At 52.3% G+C, this 19,396-nt stretch overlaps 1 protein-coding gene across 1 annotated transcript in view; it reads right to left on the bottom strand.

Annotated features, from left to right (window-relative positions):
* Positions 1-19,396, bottom strand: part of Ablim2 (actin binding LIM protein family member 2) — a 127,412-nt gene that overhangs the window by 32,354 nt on the left and 75,662 nt on the right. The window contains exons 11-15 of the mRNA XM_059275756.1: positions 15,756-15,905; positions 11,027-11,147; positions 9,172-9,270; positions 3,865-3,966; positions 3,013-3,066 (exon numbers count right to left, since the gene is read on the bottom strand). Coding sequence (XP_059131739.1) covers positions 3,013-3,066; positions 3,865-3,966; positions 9,172-9,270; positions 11,027-11,147; positions 15,756-15,905 — 526 coding nt within the window. The remainder of the gene's footprint in view (positions 1-3,012; positions 3,067-3,864; positions 3,967-9,171; positions 9,271-11,026; positions 11,148-15,755; positions 15,906-19,396) is intronic.

Below are 19,396 nucleotides of genomic sequence, written 5' to 3'. Positions count from 1 at the left end.
TGCATGCAAGTCTGTGTGTGTGTGTGTGTGTGTGTGTGTGTGTGTGTGTATGTGTTTTCAGGCATGAGATTCCACTCTCACATGGAAACACAAACAGCCCACAGCTTCTCTTGAGCTGCAGACTATCCTGAAGCTTCTGTCTCAAGCAGCTGCCAAGCCCCTGTGCCTCCTCCTGCCTGGCAGGCACTACAGGAGGTCTTCTTGTCATGTCCGGTGCTCTGCGGAGGTTCCTTATCTTTTGCTCCTGCTTACTCCCTTTTTCATCACTTCCTGCTTTTCTTCATCTCTCTTTTTCCTCTTTAAAACAAGCAGTAAACAAGAAGAAAGTAGAACTTAACTATTAGAGAAATACAGTTAGGTTCCCAAAATGCCAAAAAAAAAAAAAAAAAAAAAAATGACAGCTGCAGGTGATGAGGTCAGAGGCCAGCTGCACATTAATGATTGCTCCATAGACTCAAAAGCATTTGCTCTCTACCCCGAGCGTCACCTCCACCCAGTGGGCACAGAGGCCCAGCCATCCTCATGGCTCTCAGAAGCAGGAACGAGACTCTGGCATCAGAGAAGAATAACACTGTAGCCAGCGGCGACCATGTCCAGTGACGTCACAGCTGAACGCCGTGAGCAAACGCATCCAGGGAAAGGCTTGGCTGCTTTCAGCACGTTAAATATAGGATCTTAAGCTAAAGGAACAGTCTTGTGATTCACTGTCGTCCCCCAGGGGCTGTTTCAAGCCGGGGTGAGGATTAAAATAATGCTGCTCATGCCTAGACCAGGCTCCAGAGCTCCTCAGGGAAGGCCTGTGGTCAGGTTGTCTTGATGGAGCAAGAGCTTGGTGGGGATGAAAGGTGGGGAAGCTGGAGGCTCAAGCACGCGCACACACACACACACACATACACACACACACGCACGCACGCACGCACACACACGCACGCACGCACACACACACGCACACACGCACGCACACACGCACGCACACACACGCACGCACACACGCACACGCACACACACGCACACGCGCGCGCACACACACACGCACACACACACGCACACACGCACACGCGCACACGCGCACACGCGCACACGCACACACGCACACGCACACACGCACACACGCGCACGCGCGCACGCACACACGCACACACACACACACGCACACACGCACACACACCTGCACACACACACGCACACACACACACACACACACGCATGTATGCACACACTCTCATCTGCAATCGGGATGTGAATACCAAAGGTCTCAATGCATGAACTGGAAACCAAGGCACCCCTGCACATCTGTGTTTCCCCGGGGGTTTTAAGGAGCTTCTGTGCTGCTAAAGCTTTGTCATCACTTGCAGTTTGCATGGCTCACTGCACTCCTGCCATGGCTTTGCACGGCTGAATGCCTGGCTGAGGTGGTGGTCTCTCAGATCGGCTTCTTTACAGAATCAACATACAGAATCCCGGGCTTGGGTAACTAACTGCTCAGGTTTCCTCAAGCTGGAGTTGCCTGCAGACAGGCAGAGTGTCTCATGTCTAGACTACAAGGCTGGTGGCTGGGAACTGGGAACCTAATCTCCCCTAGGGGCTCAGGTAAAGGATTTGAACTCCCACCCTCTGTCTCAGTCTGGCCCTATCAGACACTGCTGGTCAATTACATAAAGAGATTTTCTAATGCTGCCCCCTGCCAAGGCCACCTCTGCCAGGACCAAGGGGATTAACCACAACCTAAGGTGCCAAGTGGAGATGCAGAGGCAGAAGTGACTAATTAAGGCCTCATAAGCCAATCTTTGTCCAGGGCTCTGGGAGGTACAGTACCCATGGCCTTCCTCGAAGGCTCTCCAGCATGGTGCTTCAGGGATCACCTAATGGGGTGCTTTGGCTGGGCCTCAGTTTCTCCACTTTTAAGACTAGGGTTCTGTTCTTGGTAACAGGTGTCATGTTAACTGACTGTCCCCACCCACCCCTTGGGAAGACATGTGATCTCTGCTTGGATGCTGGAAACCAGAACTTCAATTCCCATCTTTCCTTCTGAGAGGAGGAGGAAAGACCCAAAGTACAGGGTCTCTCACCCGCACTAACACAGCAGGCCTCCGACAAGCTGGCCACCGCCTGTCAGTGTGGGAAGGGGCTGCTTTCCTTGGACACATCTGAGCAAGAGCTGTCCATATGGGAACGTCTCTACCCTCCCATCTCTAGTGACGACATAACAGTCTCCACACTGTGCACAGCCCTTTACAGTTTAGAACTGTCTCCGCGTTCATTGTTCTGGGAGCATCTCCTGCCCGACCCTGGAGGAATGAGGAGGCGAAGGGGGAGGAAATGGAGGGGAGGAGGTAGACAACACAGTGGGAAAGGAGTCCAGCTCACAGACGAGGAAACCAAGGCTCATGGTGCTGAGCTGACCTGCCCCAGTTACCCAGAAATCCCAAGTCTGACCCTTTAGAGTCCGGCTCCACAGCCCAAGCAATCTTCTCCTTGCACATCTGTCCCAGGTAGGTTCATGTGGAGAAAATGTGGGGGTCAGAGGGACAGAGACACCCTTGCTGCCAACCGTCTCTAGCTCCTACACAATGCAAGGAACCCCATTAGCTGAGGTCAAGGCATCCCATTCTATCATAGATACTCTCAAAAGATGGATCCTAAATTTGCCCTAAATTGTGGCTGCTTCCAAGTCACTATTTTCCAGAGACCAAGCCTGTGTCAGGCATGGGTGAGAAGCCCCCAGTCCCACACCATCTCGGCTGGGGCATCAAAAACACAAAATAAAGGTTCTTAATTCTAGCAGACGCACCCCAGCCCCAGGTGCCATGCGTTAGCCTCTCCGTATGTCTCCTCTCTTGTGAAGAGAGACCTCCTTGGAGCCTACTAGTGAGTGTGCATTTAACGTTCAGCCAGCAGGGCCCCCCCGGAGCCTGGGGTCAGGACAGCAAGGGGAACATTCCGAAGCGGGAAGGGGCAACAGGCATGCAGACCAAGCACAGCAGCCAGCAGAGTCCGTCAGACCAACCATACCGTGCTGTTTGTAGATAGGGGGTTTCCTATAGATGTTATCTTTTACGCCAGTGTCTGGGAAGAAGAAGGAAAGAGAAGGAGAGAACGTGAGGGGAAGCGGGGAAGCGGCCGCAGTACTCTCCACCCAACGGCTTCTGTCACCTCCTGGCTCACCCAGCCTGGAATCACCAGAAAGGTTCAAACACAGCAAGTAGGCTGAAGCCCCACACCTCCGTCAAGCATCCCCTAGTCCAGACACCACCTCAGATGGGAAGGGGACAGGGAGAGAGGTGGACAGGGAAGGTGGCAAGCAAGGACCTTGGGTCACAGGGGGGTGCAGCTAACCCAGCCCCTTTTCTCCACCTTGACCCAGAACAAATACGTTGCTCAGTATTTGTGAAACTCGGGGGAAAAAAATCCAAAGGTATGTCAGTTGTGGGGGGACATGCAAACCCATTGTATTAGGGTTTTGTATTGTTTCTTTGGGGATAGGATTTTTGTTTTGTTTTGTTTTAATTTGGTTATTATTTTTCGAGACAGGGTTTCTCTGTGTAACAGCCCTGGCTGTCCTGGAACTCACTCTGTAGACCAGACTGGCCTCGAACTCAGAGAGATACACCTACCTCTGCTTCCCGCGTGCTGGGATTAAAGGTGTGCGGCACCACCTAGCAGAACCTTGTTTTCTAGTCCAGGTTGGCCTTGAACTTGTGATCCTCCTGCCTCTGCCTTCTCAGTGCTGAAATAACTGGCACACACCACGACACCCTACTGCACGGAGTAGCTTTTAAGGAAACTCGGTGTTTGGGGATGCTCTAACAACTCGGGTGTGGCCGCAATGGCGCATGAGGAGCTGACAAGCACACAGGGACCTACCTGGGACGTGGAAGTGGCGCGGCGCCTGCTGATAGGTGGAGGAAGGAGGCCTGCTGTCGGAGAGCACCGAGAGACTTGGGGTGCTACGGCCACTTTCGCTGCCTCCAGACGGAAGAGCAGAGGCAGCAGATGAGGGGCAAGAAAGCAAAGCATAGGGTTTCAGGCAAGAAGATCCGGTCTGCCGTCAACCCCCTCTGTCCTGCCTGAAGGAAGCCCGCACCTGAGTCTTCCAGCCTGGGCTCTATGCCGTCTGTCCCAACCTGCAGTGTCCCTGGCTCAAGGGGGTGGAAGGGACGAAGGGGCAATGATTGGAGGGCCAAAGGCGTTTTAGTGCATGGGCAGTGGGCAGAGCTCAGGATCCTGGGGTGTATACACACACTGCAGGCTCAGGTCCTGCCTCCCTGATGGAGCTTGCGCAGGAAGGTCCTGCCTGCTTAGGGATTCCACCAGTTAACTGTGGGAACAGGACTAAGGTGTGGGAATGAGTCAAAAAGCATCCCTCACACTCTGCCCATGTAGGAGACTAGGGATCAACATCCATCAACTTGCCCAGTCCTAGATACAAGCTGTTTCTGGCAAGCAAAGTGAGAAGGGTACTCTGCTGCTTCCAACTTCTGCCTTAGCTGGAGCTATGTCTTGTGTTCTGTGAGGGAGGCTGGATGGTCAAACCACCCTCCAGACACCTGGAGACCTGGGTAGATGCCCCGCCTCCCACCAACGCAGGATGTGATGGATAGAACACAGTGGTACTGGACATGTGATGAGGAGCACGGCTCACAGCAGGACACCCCAAGGTACAACTGTTCCCTTCCATTAGACGTGGGGAACTCTGCAGGGCAGTAGCCGGTCGCCTAGCAGGGAAAGGGCTCTCTAGGTTGGAGAACTACGCCTTTGAATGGCAAGATCAAGCAGCAGGACCCTAAAGCCAATGGGACAGAAGCCAGGCCTGGATGGACTGGAGACAACAGGAGTATCAGAGACAGGCAGGGAGGCCTGGCTGGAGGAGGGCCCAATGAGTGGCCACCAAAGGAGACTGAGGATTCCTACTTGGGATGTCTTCTCCTACCTGAGCATGGTCACTGTTTTCACCTGCAAACACTGACGGAGCTTTGGAAAACTAAAAGGTTTTGTTCTAGAATTGTATAGAGACTGCTGACTGGCTGCATCCACCGAGCTTCTGTTCTTCCTAGTGATAGCAGGGGCCTCACCCCAGGAAAATGGGAACCACAGGCTCCTTCTATACATGATGCCATGACTCCACGTGTCACTTAAGTCATGACAGACATAGCGGATTTGAAAACACAACTACGCAATCCACCCTGGCTGAAGACTGTCCCTACTGACTGTCATCCCTGCGCTGAGCCTCTGTGGCTTGGTCTTGTTGAGCCTAGAGCCTCACATGATCAGGTCTTTCTTCTATCTAGACTTCACGGTCATTTCTGTTACCCTCACCCAGCTGACTGAGGATTCTAAAATGGTCCAACATTCCTGTCCTCTCCAGAGCTTGGCCTACAGTGTGATGATCCCTGAAATGATAAACGAGATTCCTACACATGTGTGCACTCACTGAAGGAGGGGGCTACAGTTTCTCAGTTGTTCAGGGGGGCCAAGACTAAGGGAGCTGAGGCACAGTGTGGTAGCCTTGATCATTCACAAGGACCTGTCACATTTACCAAAGGAGCCTTCAACACCGGCCACCTTGGTCCCTGCCTGGGACACTATCACCAAGTCCTCCCTGCCCTTCCCAGGCTCCATACTGTCTAGAACTTCCTAGGTTCAGACTTAGGATTCTGCCTGGCTGACAAAACCCTCAGGAGGCCAACGCCACTATGGGCCGTTTCCTTTTCTGCAAGCATGCCTTCCTGTCTCATGAGGCTGAGAAAGCATCCTGCTGACCTCAACCCCACAGACCTGCCTGGAGCTTTGCCGTGTGCTTTTACGGTATGCCCATGTCAGTGTCGTACAGTGGGCACCATCTCTGTCACCTCCTGAGGAGGGCAAAGACTATGCTATGTGAGCTGGGCACACTGACTACTTGGAAGCCAACTTTTCCACTGGGCCTCTGTGATAAAGTCCCCAGGCCCCTGATGTCACCCAAGGACAGGCATGGAGGCTCCTTTGTCCAGTCTCATGGCTCTTTTTGAAGGTTTCATACCCAGGGTGTTTCTGACACTTTCCAGGGAAGGGCCCTGTACAGGACTGGGCAGCCCAGGCTCTGGTGTGGCCCGTGACTTCCTTCAGTTTAAGTCAATGTGTTTGCTTTGGAGTGGTTTTACATGGTTCCAGAAGGCACCACCCTCCTCACCTAGGGCCCACTTCTGACTCCTGACATCCCTCCGGACCTGGAGCCATTGTGTCATGCTAACTAGACTTGGAATTTCACCCACTTTTCCTTGAGATCTTTTCTGTCTCAGGACCCACCCATGACATCACACTATCCCCACGGTCACATCTTGACTTCTCCTAGCTGTGACCAGCATCCCTTGTCACAGATCCTGACAGTTCCTAGAACACTGGAGGGGGGAGGGGTGCTATAGAACGTCCCTCACCTGGGACTGTGAGAAACAGGGGTTATGGATTGAGGAGGAAAGCACAGAGGTGGCATGTCATCCCTGTCGCATCTCCCCCAGGGTACTTGCTGTCTGCAGAACCTGGAGTTGGTGCTACGGCCTTGCCTGGGGGTGGTGCAGCTCAAGATCTTAGTGCACACTTGGCTATGCAGTGGAGAGTCCTGCCTACCTCTGTGACCCACTACCTCTACAAATTCTGTGCAGACATTGTTACCCCATGTTCTTACTCAGATGGTCTTTTCAGTATAGATTTGTGGACACTGTGTCATTCATGAGTCCAGTGACTCATCATTTATTTTCTTGCTCCAACTGTGGTTGCTATGGCGACAGCTGACTCTGACCTTGAAGATGCTGTAGTTGGCAATGGCCAAGATGCTGTCATTGCCTCTGGCTGAACTTCCCCAAAGTCACATCAGAGCAAGTCTGGTTCCAAGCATGTGTCAGGGCCTTTTGAGGACCATAGCCAAGGCATGTGCAGTTTTTACCTGGAGCCTCCTCTGAGGTATGGACCATAGATCCTGAGGTTGAGGGACCAGGGCTTAGGGGACCTGTTTTAGAGCTGAGGGAGGGGACCAATGGCAAAATGAAAACCACTTGCTGGGCACAGTGCATGCTTGGATTTTGACCTGAGATTCTGCCCCAAAAATCGTCTGCCTCCCTTCCTTCTCATGCCATTAATGCTGTGGAAGTCCCTCCAGATCCCAGAAAAGTGGCTTCACCAGCATAGCATCCCCTTGTCAATCTCCATCTCCTGTCCTTACAGCCTGTCCCTTATCAAGTAAGAGTTGGGTTTAAACCTTACACCACCCCAACTGAGGTCTGGAGTTAACACTAATGTGCCAATAACTTTCACTAGCCCTTTACCTGTAGGTCTTGGGGCAGTGAGGCCCTAGGCACTGAGACACAGTAGAAGGGTGTAATGTCTGCCCTGGGTGGCAGGTCCAAAGAGGGAAGGAGTGAGGGGCCCCTCCACTATATAGCTAGGCCAGAAGAGTGCTGGCATGTCTACCTTGAGGGCCCTCACCCAGCATCACTCTACTGTGTCCCAAATACTGCAAAGCACTCATGGGGGAAAGAAAGAATTTTCCAGAGACTGGGGTGATGCCATGGCTGTGGCTGTGTCCTGTGGACAGGGATAAGCTGGGTGCCCAGAGGCTAGGAACAGGATGATCTTCACGAGGATCTCAGGGTCTGTACCTCCTCATCTACCTCCTCAAGGAATGTGCTGGAAAGACACTGGAGAGCCCAAGGTCACAGGAGAGGAGCAGCAACAGCCAATGTCCAGAATGTGCCCTTGTCTTTGGTCACAGGCTGACCAGGGACCCAGAGGTATAACAGACCCACCAAAGGCAGGGCCCCACAAATGGGAGGAAAACTGTGCCCAGGGTCATTGAGCAAAGGGTAGAAAGACATCAGACTATACAGCCTGTCTGACTCCCCAGAGTAGTCAGGCTCCCTCCAGGTTCCAGGAGCACCCCTCACTCTGAGCCTCCCACGGACATATAATACACATGTATCAAGGCCCCAGAAGCCACTGTGCTGCTCTGGGGGTGTGCCATTTGGGGCTGTACATCTTCCCTGGAAATATCATCCCTGCTAGATGTGTGGAGAGCCCATGAAGGGTCAAGGAAGACACGAGAGTGCCCAGGGCTCTTCTCAGTGGACCAAGAGTGAGCCAGGGGTAAGAAGATGAAGAAGAGTGGGCCATTTACTGACTGCTAGTGATGGGAGCTGTCAGCTGGGCCTGCACCCTGTGGGAAGGAGCTTTCCATGGGTACCCACTGTATGGCTGTAAGAGACAGGGAACTTACTATATCACCCAGGGACTCTGGAGGAAATCTTTGCTATGTTTTTTAATTCCCTAGATGTCATTTGTTGGTGTCTTTATCAGCTGGGCTGTGTAACAAAACTCACAGCTCAGGGCCTACGTCAATTTTAGCCTCTCATTTGATCACACTTCTGGAGTCATGAGCAAAGCCCAGGAGTGAGTTTTTCGTGCTGTTGTTGTTGTTGTTTTGTTTTATTTTGGTGGTATTTCCTCCTGGCTCGTTGATGGTCTCTCCACTGATCTTAAATGTGTGGGCATTGCCCAGAGACGCCTCTTCACCTTGCAAGACCACCAGTCCCAGTGGATGAAGAGTCCTGCCTTATGACCTCACTCAACCTCTAGTACTGCCTTTACTTTGTTTCTTCAAACACTGCGATACAGAGGTTTGGCCATCAATATGTGAACTTGGGGTATACACAATTCAGTTCTTAGCATGGAGGAACTCACAAGGGTGTCCCCCCCCCATGGAATTCATGTGTATAGGTCTACAGGACATGGATCATGACTGATTCTGCATCCTGGAAAGAGCCAGTGGTTGGAGCCACATGGGTTGAGTCCTGGCCCAGCCACCAGGGGTCTGAGGCTGTGGACATCACCACCTCTCCACACCTCAGCTCCTGCTCCCGAAGGCTGACACTGACAGCACCCCACCCCACAGGGTTGATGGGGAAATGTGCATGACCATTCCACTGAAGCCCTAAGCATGGAGCAAGGTGTTCACTGACATGCTCCCTCCAGCTGCACTTTTAGTGACAAAGCACCCTGCTCTCCTTCCAGGAACATGGACACACTGACGAAATACAGCCAGACACACACAGCACAGGAAGAACACAGGCATGAGACACAGGGCTCTGGAAGCCATGCTGAGACATGGGACGAGCACCCCCCGCTGTGCACCGCACGCCTTACCTCGGAAGTAGGGGATGTAATGATGTCTGAACACGGATGTAGGGCTTGGGTGTTGGGACAGGGACAGACAGCTACTGGTACCAACACTCACAGTACCAGCTGCGGGCAACAGAGAGCAGTCAGTAACCCTGGGCTCCTCCACCCCAGAGCCACCAACTTGTCCTAGTCCCCACTTGGCCAAGGACATTGTCCCTCTGCTCTCCTGGGGCACCTGAAGAGGGTCACCCAGCAGGCTGTGGGCCATTCTCCTCCAGGTGGGGTCAGGAGATGCTGCTGTTGGGACACAGGGTGGCAGCCAGGGCTTGGGACACAGCCTCTGGTCCTGCCTGTGGCTCACTTTGGGGTGTCCTTGAGATCAAGGACGGTGGGAGGGCAGCTTCCAGAGGTCAGGGAGTGGTCTGTCACCAGCATCCTCATGGCACTTGACAGTCCAGATAGAAAGCTTGCCCCTGTAGGCTTTACCCCTGACCAAGCAGTCAGTAGTCAGGCCCTCTTGGTGATGCGAAGTCAGAGGTCAAGTCACAAGGGGCCTTAGGGGAAGGGCTCAAGAAAGTCACTTCTATCCACACACCTACTCATCTGTTCATTTTCTCACTCACTCACTCACTCACTCACATATCTCCATTCATTTACTCAATCATTCACTCATTCATTCATTCACTCACCAATTCGCTCACTCATTCACTCAATTCACTCACTTATGCATACACTAACCATTCATTTACTTACTCATTCACTCAACCATTCTCTCATTTACTCACTGACTAACTCATTAGCTCATTCATTAACTCACTCATTCCCTCACTAATTCACTGGTTCACCCACTCCTTCCCTCACTCAGTTGCACATCCACTAGCCCACTCATTCAGATACTCACTCATTCATTCATTCACTCACTTGCTCACTCACTCACTCATTCATTGGCTCATTCTCATTCACTTACTCCTCCACTAGCCCACTCACTCAGATACTCACTCTCTCCTGTACACACTCACCCACCCTCTTTCTTCACACTTGCTGAGCAGGATGGACCAGGCGTATTGCAAGGAATCAATGAAATGATTACAAACAATTAAGTTGATTTTTCCATAAAGTTTTCAAAATAAGAGCTATGGTCCACGGGTGTGGAAATGGGTCATGCACAGCTGGAAGGGAAGAAGCAGCTGGAAAAATCCCTCCAAAAGGCATCGCTTTTGTGCATGGTCCCTGTGGCTGTCACATGCCAGCTCAAAGCTGAGGAAGACAATGCAAACTGGGGTGGGGGGTGGTGGGGGGAGAATGAGGCAACAGGATCGGAGGCCCTGCACAGGGTTCTCTCCCAGCTTGGAAGGACATAGGGGCCTTTTGCCAACTTCTTTATTAATTAGGATGGCTGTCTCTAGGGTTACCGAGTGATAGGTACAGCGTTAGACATTCTGACTGGGTGGTGTTGTAGCCACTGACTTTGACTCCTCAGCTCAAGTCCTCAAACTTCTGTGGGCTCACAGCAGGCTGTGGCTTGGTGTCCTGCCTCATGTGCGATTCCACATCCTGACAGCTCTATGACTACCCCCAGAAGCCCACTCCGGTTGTTCTGTGTGGACCTCGGGGCTGTATGCGTCTCAGGATGGGCACTGTGGATGCAGACAGCTCCTCCAGCCCCAGGGTGACCAGCTGCCTCACAGCTACCTGCCCCTAGGCATGAGGCAGTCCTATTCATTATACTAAGTGACTGTCCATTGACCACCCACCAGCATTCCCCCAGCCCCAACTTCACCACTTTTCTCAATGAGCAAAGAAGCTACTTCATATCGGCAAACTCATTGAGAAGCACAGCCTCATCAGAGTCAAGGGGAGCAGGGTGGGGGATGAATACCTGGGCGACTGTAGTGCTGGGGTGACCGTGATGTTGGGGTGTAGTGGCCGAGGCTGACGGAGCCAGCAGAGCTGGGGCTGGAAGTCCGGCACTGCTTGTAGGACCGATCATCCTGATCCCCCTGGGTGGGAAGACAGTGTGAGAGCACCTGGGTCAGGAGAGCACTTGCTCACCTTTCACCTACCCCACTGTATTTGCCCTCTAGATCCCAGGGGCAGAAACAACACAGTCCTAAAACAGGGTCTCAGAGCACAAACAGAGCACATCTGGACAGCGAGGTAGGTCTGAGCCATAACAAGCCCCTTGGCCTGACCATGGGCCCATTGAGTATCCACCCTTCCTGTCCATCTGACCCTCTGGGATGAGTGAAAGGACCCTACCTGCATTCTCCCTCTTAACCCTTCCCTCCCTCTTAACCCTTCCCAGCACTCTAGACTCCTGGATCAGTTTGAAAACACTGAATGCTCCTCACACGTGAGAGGCGCGAGATGCTCTGGGGCCCCTTCTGAGGTGCGGAGGGGCCCTCTGGGGCTCAGAAGCCAGCCAACGAGACCCACAAGCGCTGATGACACAGCCCCTATCTTAGCAGGAAGAGGACCTTCTGAGAGCAGCCAGAGCAGGCGACAGCAGCATGAGATGGCATGGCACCGTGGTTTGAGAATCAGACTGCCCATCCCTCGGCAATGAAGCCTGGTGGCCTGGGTCATGCCAGTCCTCCTTACCTCACCTCAACTCCAAGGTTCCCACAGTGCCCAAGGCATGGTTTCTAAGAAGACAGGCTAAGGAGGTAGTGGAGGGACAGGCAGGGGCTCTTGTCATAGATCCTGCTTCTAAAGCTACAGGAAGTGAAAAGCATTCCTCAATCTGAGATGACGAGGAGATCCTCACTCTTGGGACCAGCTCTGTGGGCTGGAATGGGACACTCCCCAAGGATGGGGAGGGCAGGAAGCAAATGGCCCCAGTTACATCTGGGTCTTAGTTTCTCCATTGGTAAAATGGGGAACTCCTGGAAGCTACCTCTGGGTGATGTTCCGGGGAAAGGAATTGGGTATAAGAAGAATGCAGCAGTATCCAGCACAGAGAGAGAACTCAAAAGTGTGTTGTGCCTCTATGCCCTCCCCAGCCCTGGGCTGGGCCACACAAACTAGTCTCTGAGGGGCCACAATCCGCACTGCTTCTGAAGAAAGAAGAAGCTGTGGGGTGCTATAGAGCTTATTTGATAGCTCACCCCTCAGAGAGTGCTCCACCTCCCAGAACTTCCTGTATATCTAATAGGGGACAAGAAGTGGACCTCAGCTCACCCAAGGAAGTCATGACCCAGGCCAGGAGCTGCTGGGCAACACCACATCCCCAGTGTTGGTGAAGACCTGTCTGCACACACACGAGGGCAACATGCAGATGAGATGCGATTATAAAAACAACCAGCAGGAGGGGGGCGCCCCAGTGATGTGGCCAGGGCCCTGTGGCCCTCAGGGTGCCATGCTGGTCATCTCTATAACCCTGCAGGTGGGTAGCACCATGAGCACACAGGGCGCAGGCATAGGTGGTGGTTACCTCAGTCGGCGTTGGTGAGAGCAACTGAGGCGACTGTGGACACAACAGAGTCGTCTGTTAGTGCGCTGTGCCAGGGGTTGCTTTGGGGTAAGAGGGCCGTTTGGTAGCCACAGGACACACAGGACCCACAGTGACCTTAGACTCTAGCTGAGAAAGAGCCCCACCACAAGAGACGGCTTGGTGCTGCTTGGCCCAGTGCCTTCCTCCACTCAGCCCACATGATCCCATCCTTACTCTCCACAGAGACCACGAGGTCACAAACAAGCTGGTGGTGGTTCAGGGACCAATGTGGCAACACCCACTGGATTCCACCCTTTCGTTTTCTCTGGAGAGGACAGATGGGTTGGGAGACAGCAGAAGGGGGGTGGCCGTGGTGATAGTTTATCTGTGTCTCCCAATAAAGTTTATCTGAGGATCAGAGGAAAAAGCCAGCCACTAGAGTAAACATAGAAGTCAGGCAATGGCAGCACATGCCTTTAATCCTATCACACGGGAGGCAGGGATCTGTCTGGATCTCTGTGAGTTCAAGGCCACACTGGGAACAGAGCCAGGAGTGGTGGCACTAATTAATTTTCAACACTAGTTAACCATAAAGGTCTGGAGTTCTATAGAGACAGACAGGAAGTGACAGAGCTGGGCAGAGAAGAAATGAAATGAATTAGCAGAGTAAAAAGGAATATAGGCATGGGTATACAGGAAGTAGGTCTCTTTGGAAGCAGAGGGTCAGTGAGGTGAGGTTGGCTTATGGCTTGTCCTGTTCCTCTGATTTCTCAGCTTTAAACCCAATTTCTGGCTCTAGGTTTTTTTTGTTTGTTTTTTGTTTTTGTTTTTTTTTGTTTCTTTTTGTTTTGTTTTGTTTCGTTTTTTTAATAAGACTATTTAGAAATTCGTCTACATGTGGCTAGGGCCATGGGCTGGGAGAGAGCAGGGAGACAGAGGTTCAGAGAGGCGACTCCAGTCCTTATGTTTCTAGCCAATGGCTCCTTTCCAGAAGAATGGCTCTTACACCTCCTTCAGGGCACCCAGAGAACAGGATCCCAAGCCAGTTTACCTGGGCCCATGTGAATCCTAGCTGAGCCTCACTTGGCTTTTTTAGGTACAACTGGGAGAAATCCTTCCCAGGGGCTGGGTCTGGTGCAGAGACAGAAATGAGAATTCTGCTCATGGGAATGGTCCAGAGGGATGAGGCAGTGAGGCCGTAATGAAGCCATTGGATAGTCTGTGTGTAATGTACCCAACAAGAGCCCTGACTGAGGTTTTCTATGTTATGCTGCCTCACCATGCACCATCCTGGAAGTGGTATTTTAGTGCAAACACTCCTTCCTTCTCCAGGACAGCCTGGTACTGACCTCTGCCGAGGCAGGTCTCATGGTCACTATAATCAGAAGGTTCAAGCTTGTGGCTGAGCAGATACTGGAGAGGGTGACTCCTGAGTCACATACATGCTGTCCCACTGTCCTCTGAGAGACAGACTCTTAAGTCAGGACTATCTGTGGGTCACAAGGATCCTGCTATGTGGTCTCAGATGCTGAAAGAAACTCCAGAGATTTCCAGACCGTGTCCACAATTCTATATGTGTCCACACACATGAGCGGCAACATTGTGTGACCCATTGGCATAGGATAAGGTTGTCAACAGTCTGTGGTCCTTTATATCACCGCTGCCCACTACAGCCCTTTCCACCATGGCTTCCTGAATTCAGTGCAGGAACGCCAACGCTCCATTCAGGAAGATCCCCAGTGGCATCCTGAGACTGAGTACAGTGGGACTTGAACCCAGCTCTGAGGCCTGAGTTCCATGTCCCTGAGGATTAGCCAATGAAACAGTCAGTGAATGGTCTGTAGGGGAGAAAAGCTTTGGATCTCGAGGGTACAGTCAAGTTGCTTGGTCTCTGACCCTCTTCAGTTGTCTGCTGCCCAAAGGTTAGATGTGGGATGGTGAAGCCCACACCCAGCTCAGGCACATGGTGGGCAGTGCAGTAGCCACAAGGCTGGTGACTCCCTCCTCAGGCATGCACACCAGGAGGGTCACCTGCTGGTCCTTTTGCCCTTTGCTCGTCTCGGTCCATGAGTGGCCCTCAGAGCCTACAGGCTTGTCTGGCCCCTATGACATATGCAGGGCCAAGCTGGACAACTCAACACTACTACCAATACCCCAGGTCTTGGCCCTCACTCCCTACGAGGCCTTGCTGGAGTCACAGAAAGGAGTCAAAGGGCACATGTTAGGAATAACCATTTTTCTGCCCCAGGTGAGCATCTGTTCTGAGCTCCACACACAGCCAAAGCCACACTAAGACCTCCTGACAGAAGGAAAATGAGAGCCAATAGGAATGCTGTGGCATTCAATGAAAACAGGCAGTCTGAATAAGAAATCACCACTAGATGCTGCCTACTTTCAGACATCACCAATAGATGCTGCCTACCTTCAGACATCACCAATAGATGCTGCCTACTTTCAGACATCACCAATAGATGCTGCCTACTTTCAGACATCACCAATAGATGCTGCCTACTTTCAGACATCACCAATAGATGCTGTCTACTTTCAGACATCACCACTAGATGCTGCCTACTTTCAGACATCACCACTAGATGCTGCCTACTTTCAGACATCACCACTAGATGCTGTCTACTTTCAGACATCACCACTAGATGCTGTCTACTTTCAGACATCACCAATAGATGCTGTCGACTTTCAGACATCACCAATAGATGCTGTCTACTTTCAGACATCACCACTAGATGCTGTCTACTTTCAGACATCACCACTAGATGCTGCCTACTTTCAGACATCACCACTAGATGCTGTCTACTTTCAGGAACACTGAGAATCATGACCTACACTGTTCAAACAGCCTAGGGATAGGCTCAAGGAACCCATAGAAGAGGAGCTGGCCTAGGAATATGGGCTCAAGGGAAGATGACACACTTCATGTGTCATGAAAATACTCAGTAGCCAGGAAAATGCAGACATCTTTAGAGTGTGTTTCCCTTTCCCCAACTCTGCTCTCCTCCAATCCACTCCTGGACTCACTTCCCTGAGGGGGCATGGTTGAGTGGGAATAAGATGGACATGTTATCTGGGGGTGAAGAAGCTGAGGGTGGTGGCAATGACTAACTGTGTCCACAAGAGTCAGCAGTTGGGGAAGCATGCAACACACCGTGAAGATCCATACCTCGCCATAGCTCTGTCGATCCCCCATGGCCGAGTGGCTGATGTAGGGTGAGTAGGAGATCATGTCGGGGCGGTCAATGTTATAGATCGCTTTGCTTTTGGGAAGAGCAGCCAAGTCCCTGTAGTCCAGGATCTCATCGCCAAGCTTTGCCTGATGGAGGAGAGAGCAGAAGAGGGGACACTGATGCCACATGCCAGGCCAGAGCCACTCCACAGACAGCCGTGACAACAGCCTGAGCTTACGGGATCCAGCAGGGTCTGAGCACACCCAGCCCCTACCAGAGGTGGGACAAGGATGCAAGGCCAAAGACCTGATCACAGGGATAGCCTGAGGTCAGACACAGAGGTAGTTGGCTGTGCCCATAATGTATTGATGCAGGGCCCAACAATGAGACTCAGGCTATGACCTAAGACCACGCATGGTGACAGGTATATAGCATGAACGTACATCACAGATACACATGCACACAATCCACTACTCACATCAGTACACACACAGGTATGCCTGCACACATCAGGACACACAGAGAGTGTGCCTTTCTGAGGTGATGAGGGGATGTACTAACAACTACACCGACTTCCACATGATAACACACACCTGCTGATTCACAACACATCCCCATATATTGGCATACCTACTTGCACACGAAGACCAGCTCCTACAGACTTGCACACACATACTAGCATAACTCCACCCTCACCAAATGAGCACACACAGCCACATCTGCATCCATTCTCATTCTCCCCCCTCTTCTTGGCAGTTTTGAACAAGTACAGAACAGTAGCAAGATGCTGCTCAGCATCTGACAGGATGCTGGGATGCGGCCCACATGTACTCACTGACTGTGAGATGCTGTGAGGCACCATGCTGGCTCAGGTGAGGTCCACCTGGCTGCTGTTGCTCCTGTGCATTCTGCCCAGCCTTCTCGGGCAGTGTCCCGCTCTGCCCATGCTCACTCTGTAGTCCCATGTATCTGCTCTGGCTCTAGAAGCACCTTGCTCTGGTTCTTTCCAGCCCCCAGCCCAGCTCTGGGATGGTCCCTCACTTCTCAGGTCTAATTTCTGCATCAGCCTTTTCCAGGACTCCTCGGCTGGGATTCTGAGATTAAGTCTCAACGGCCACAGCAGATCCTGAGCTGCCTCAGTCACAGAAAGTCACAGCTCCCTGTGATGGGGACACTCACAGTGCTCCCATTTATGCAGAGTCTAAAGCTCAGAGAGGTTGGGCAATTTGCCCAGAGTCACTCACGGAGGAAGGTATGGTAGCTGTATGACTCTAGAACCCTCCCCCATTGTACTCCCTTCTGTAGGCCCCGCCCCCCCAGCAAATCTCTTAAGCTGCAGCTACCTCAAGTGGTTCTCCGGATGATACCTCTAGGCATCTCCCACCTCAGGCCACCCACATCTTTGCTTATTGTCTTTCTAGAACCTATCAGGCCCTCCAGAGCCCAGCAGCCCTCCCCCATCTCTTCTAGGCCGCCTTGCTGACCACTAGACTCACTCCAGGCCTCCCTGGGGACGTTTGGCAGAGAGATGTGCACTAAGACTGAAGGTCTAGTGCTTCATATCTCTGGCTGTTCCTTCTGGAGCCCAGGGCAAGCCTCAGAACATCTGAGGTCAAATCTTAAGCCAGGGTTCATGGTCACCGTGGACCATCCCAATGGTGTTTTCTAGCTGTCTGGATGAATGGAGCTCAGGGGATCTTTCCCTGAGCATCAGTTGATCTTGGTCTCCTCTGCCCCCATCCCACACTTCCTGCTGCTTGGCCCCTGTAGTTCCCATCCTTCATCTGAGGATGCTATTCCCACTCATGGAGGTCTCTTCCATCCAGGTCAGATTCTCTCTTGGTCAGAGGGCTGACTTTTTTGGTGGACTGTATGTCCTCTCTCATATTCCTGGGTCAGGACTAGAGTTGTCCAGAACCCACTGGCTTTGCCACCCTCTATCTAATGCCAAGCAACCAGGCATCTGCACAGACTGGGTGGGCACCCTGGCCTCTGTCTCCTACTGTAGCACTGGGCCATCAACTGCGCTTCATGCACTGCTGGACTGTCAGGACTCTCACTAAGTGCTCTGCAGAGGGTCCTGCAGGCTGCAGTGGAGCATCCAGAGACCTGCATCTCCAGGTCACCGGGAACAATGTGTCCTTCCCAGCCCACCTGTGCTCCCGGCTATCTCCACCCAGCCCACAGTGCTTGAGTAGGAGGCCACCTGGCCCTGGGTGGTTCACTCTTTCCTCAGCCTCCTGCACAACCCGGGCGCCGAGAGCCTAGCAGCTGCCTGCTGCAAACAGTGATTGCCAAATACCTTGTGGAGTTACTTTCTCTGTGCAAAGGCCTTGGATGGTTGCCCTGACAATGGGTTAAGCTTTCTAATCGGTGAAGGTTATTGGTGTGTGTGTGTGTGTGTGTGTGTGTGTGTGTGTGTGTGTAAGTGGTTTTCCTTTTTGCTTTTCTTCTTCACACTCCATGAAGCAAATTAAAGATGACCATGTAGGACCCTGCAAATGTACATGCTCCAGCCCAGGGTAATACACAGTGACTGTTCTTTCACCTCATGCCCATGGATGCCACCAGAAGGAGGCGCCAAAATACTGTTCACTGTGGTTTGCCATTGCTGAACAATAAATAAGCAGCACTTATTGTGAGAAAAGTAACCACAGGTCTCAGTCCCCAGAGCCCTAGCTGCAGAGCTCTGCTGGAGTGAAAGCGAAAACGAGGGGGTTGTTGTTCCCTTCCTGCTGACCACTGTTACTTTGTGTAAACAACAGGCAGGGACTGGAGTATGACTCAGCCGGTAGGGGGCTTGCCTGCATATACAAAGCCCTGGATTCTATCCCTGGCAACGACCTATGCCAGCCATAGTGACACCTGAATCCCAGTGCTCAAGACACGGAGGCAGGAAGAGCACAAGGTCAAGATTATGCTTGGCTAAACAAGGAGTTGGAGGTGACCGGGAGCTACATGGAGCCTGTCTCAAGGAAGGAAAGGAAGAAGTGAAGAAGAGAAAGGAAGAAAAAGGCAGATAAATGGATGATTCTAAGGCGGTTAAATGGATCATTCAAAACTGCTGTTGCTTGCTACTTGCCTCTGATACTGGACAAATGAGCAGGACACAGACATGCTCTGTGAGGACAGAGAGAAGATGCCATCTACAAACCAAGGAAAGAGGCCTCAGGAGGAACAAGCCCTGCCCTGATTGGGCTTTGGCTTCTAGGCTCCAGAGCTGGGAGACCAGAAGTCTCTCTATCCAGGCCCCAGTCCCTGATCTTGCATGCAAGCCCATGACATTGAAAGCTGGCATGTTCTCAGTCCTTTCTCTGGGCCCAGAGCTGTACTGGGAGCCTCACATGCCAAGCCTCAGGGAGCCCTAGACAGTGGGGTTGGATTCAGCCAGCTTACGGATGAGCTTCCAGAGGCCGACAAGGAGAAATGTCTTGCCTAGGGTACACAGCCAGACTCCGGACCTCACAGGCACAGGCTGAGACTCAGCACAAGTGTCCTCCAAGGGCTCTAGTACCCTCTCCCTCCGCACTATCATCACAGTGACCCCAGGAAAGATGCTTGTTATTACTGCCCATCAGAGTGACCCCCTGCCAACCATTATGGGAGAGTGTAGGCTGAAAAGACAGGTGGGGGAGGG

The sequence above is a fragment of the Peromyscus eremicus genome, chromosome 10, assembly GCF_949786415.1.
Source record: "Peromyscus eremicus chromosome 10, PerEre_H2_v1, whole genome shotgun sequence".
NCBI lineage: Eukaryota > Metazoa > Chordata > Mammalia > Rodentia > Cricetidae > Peromyscus > Peromyscus eremicus.
This window is presented reverse-complemented; position numbering and strand designations above follow the sequence as displayed.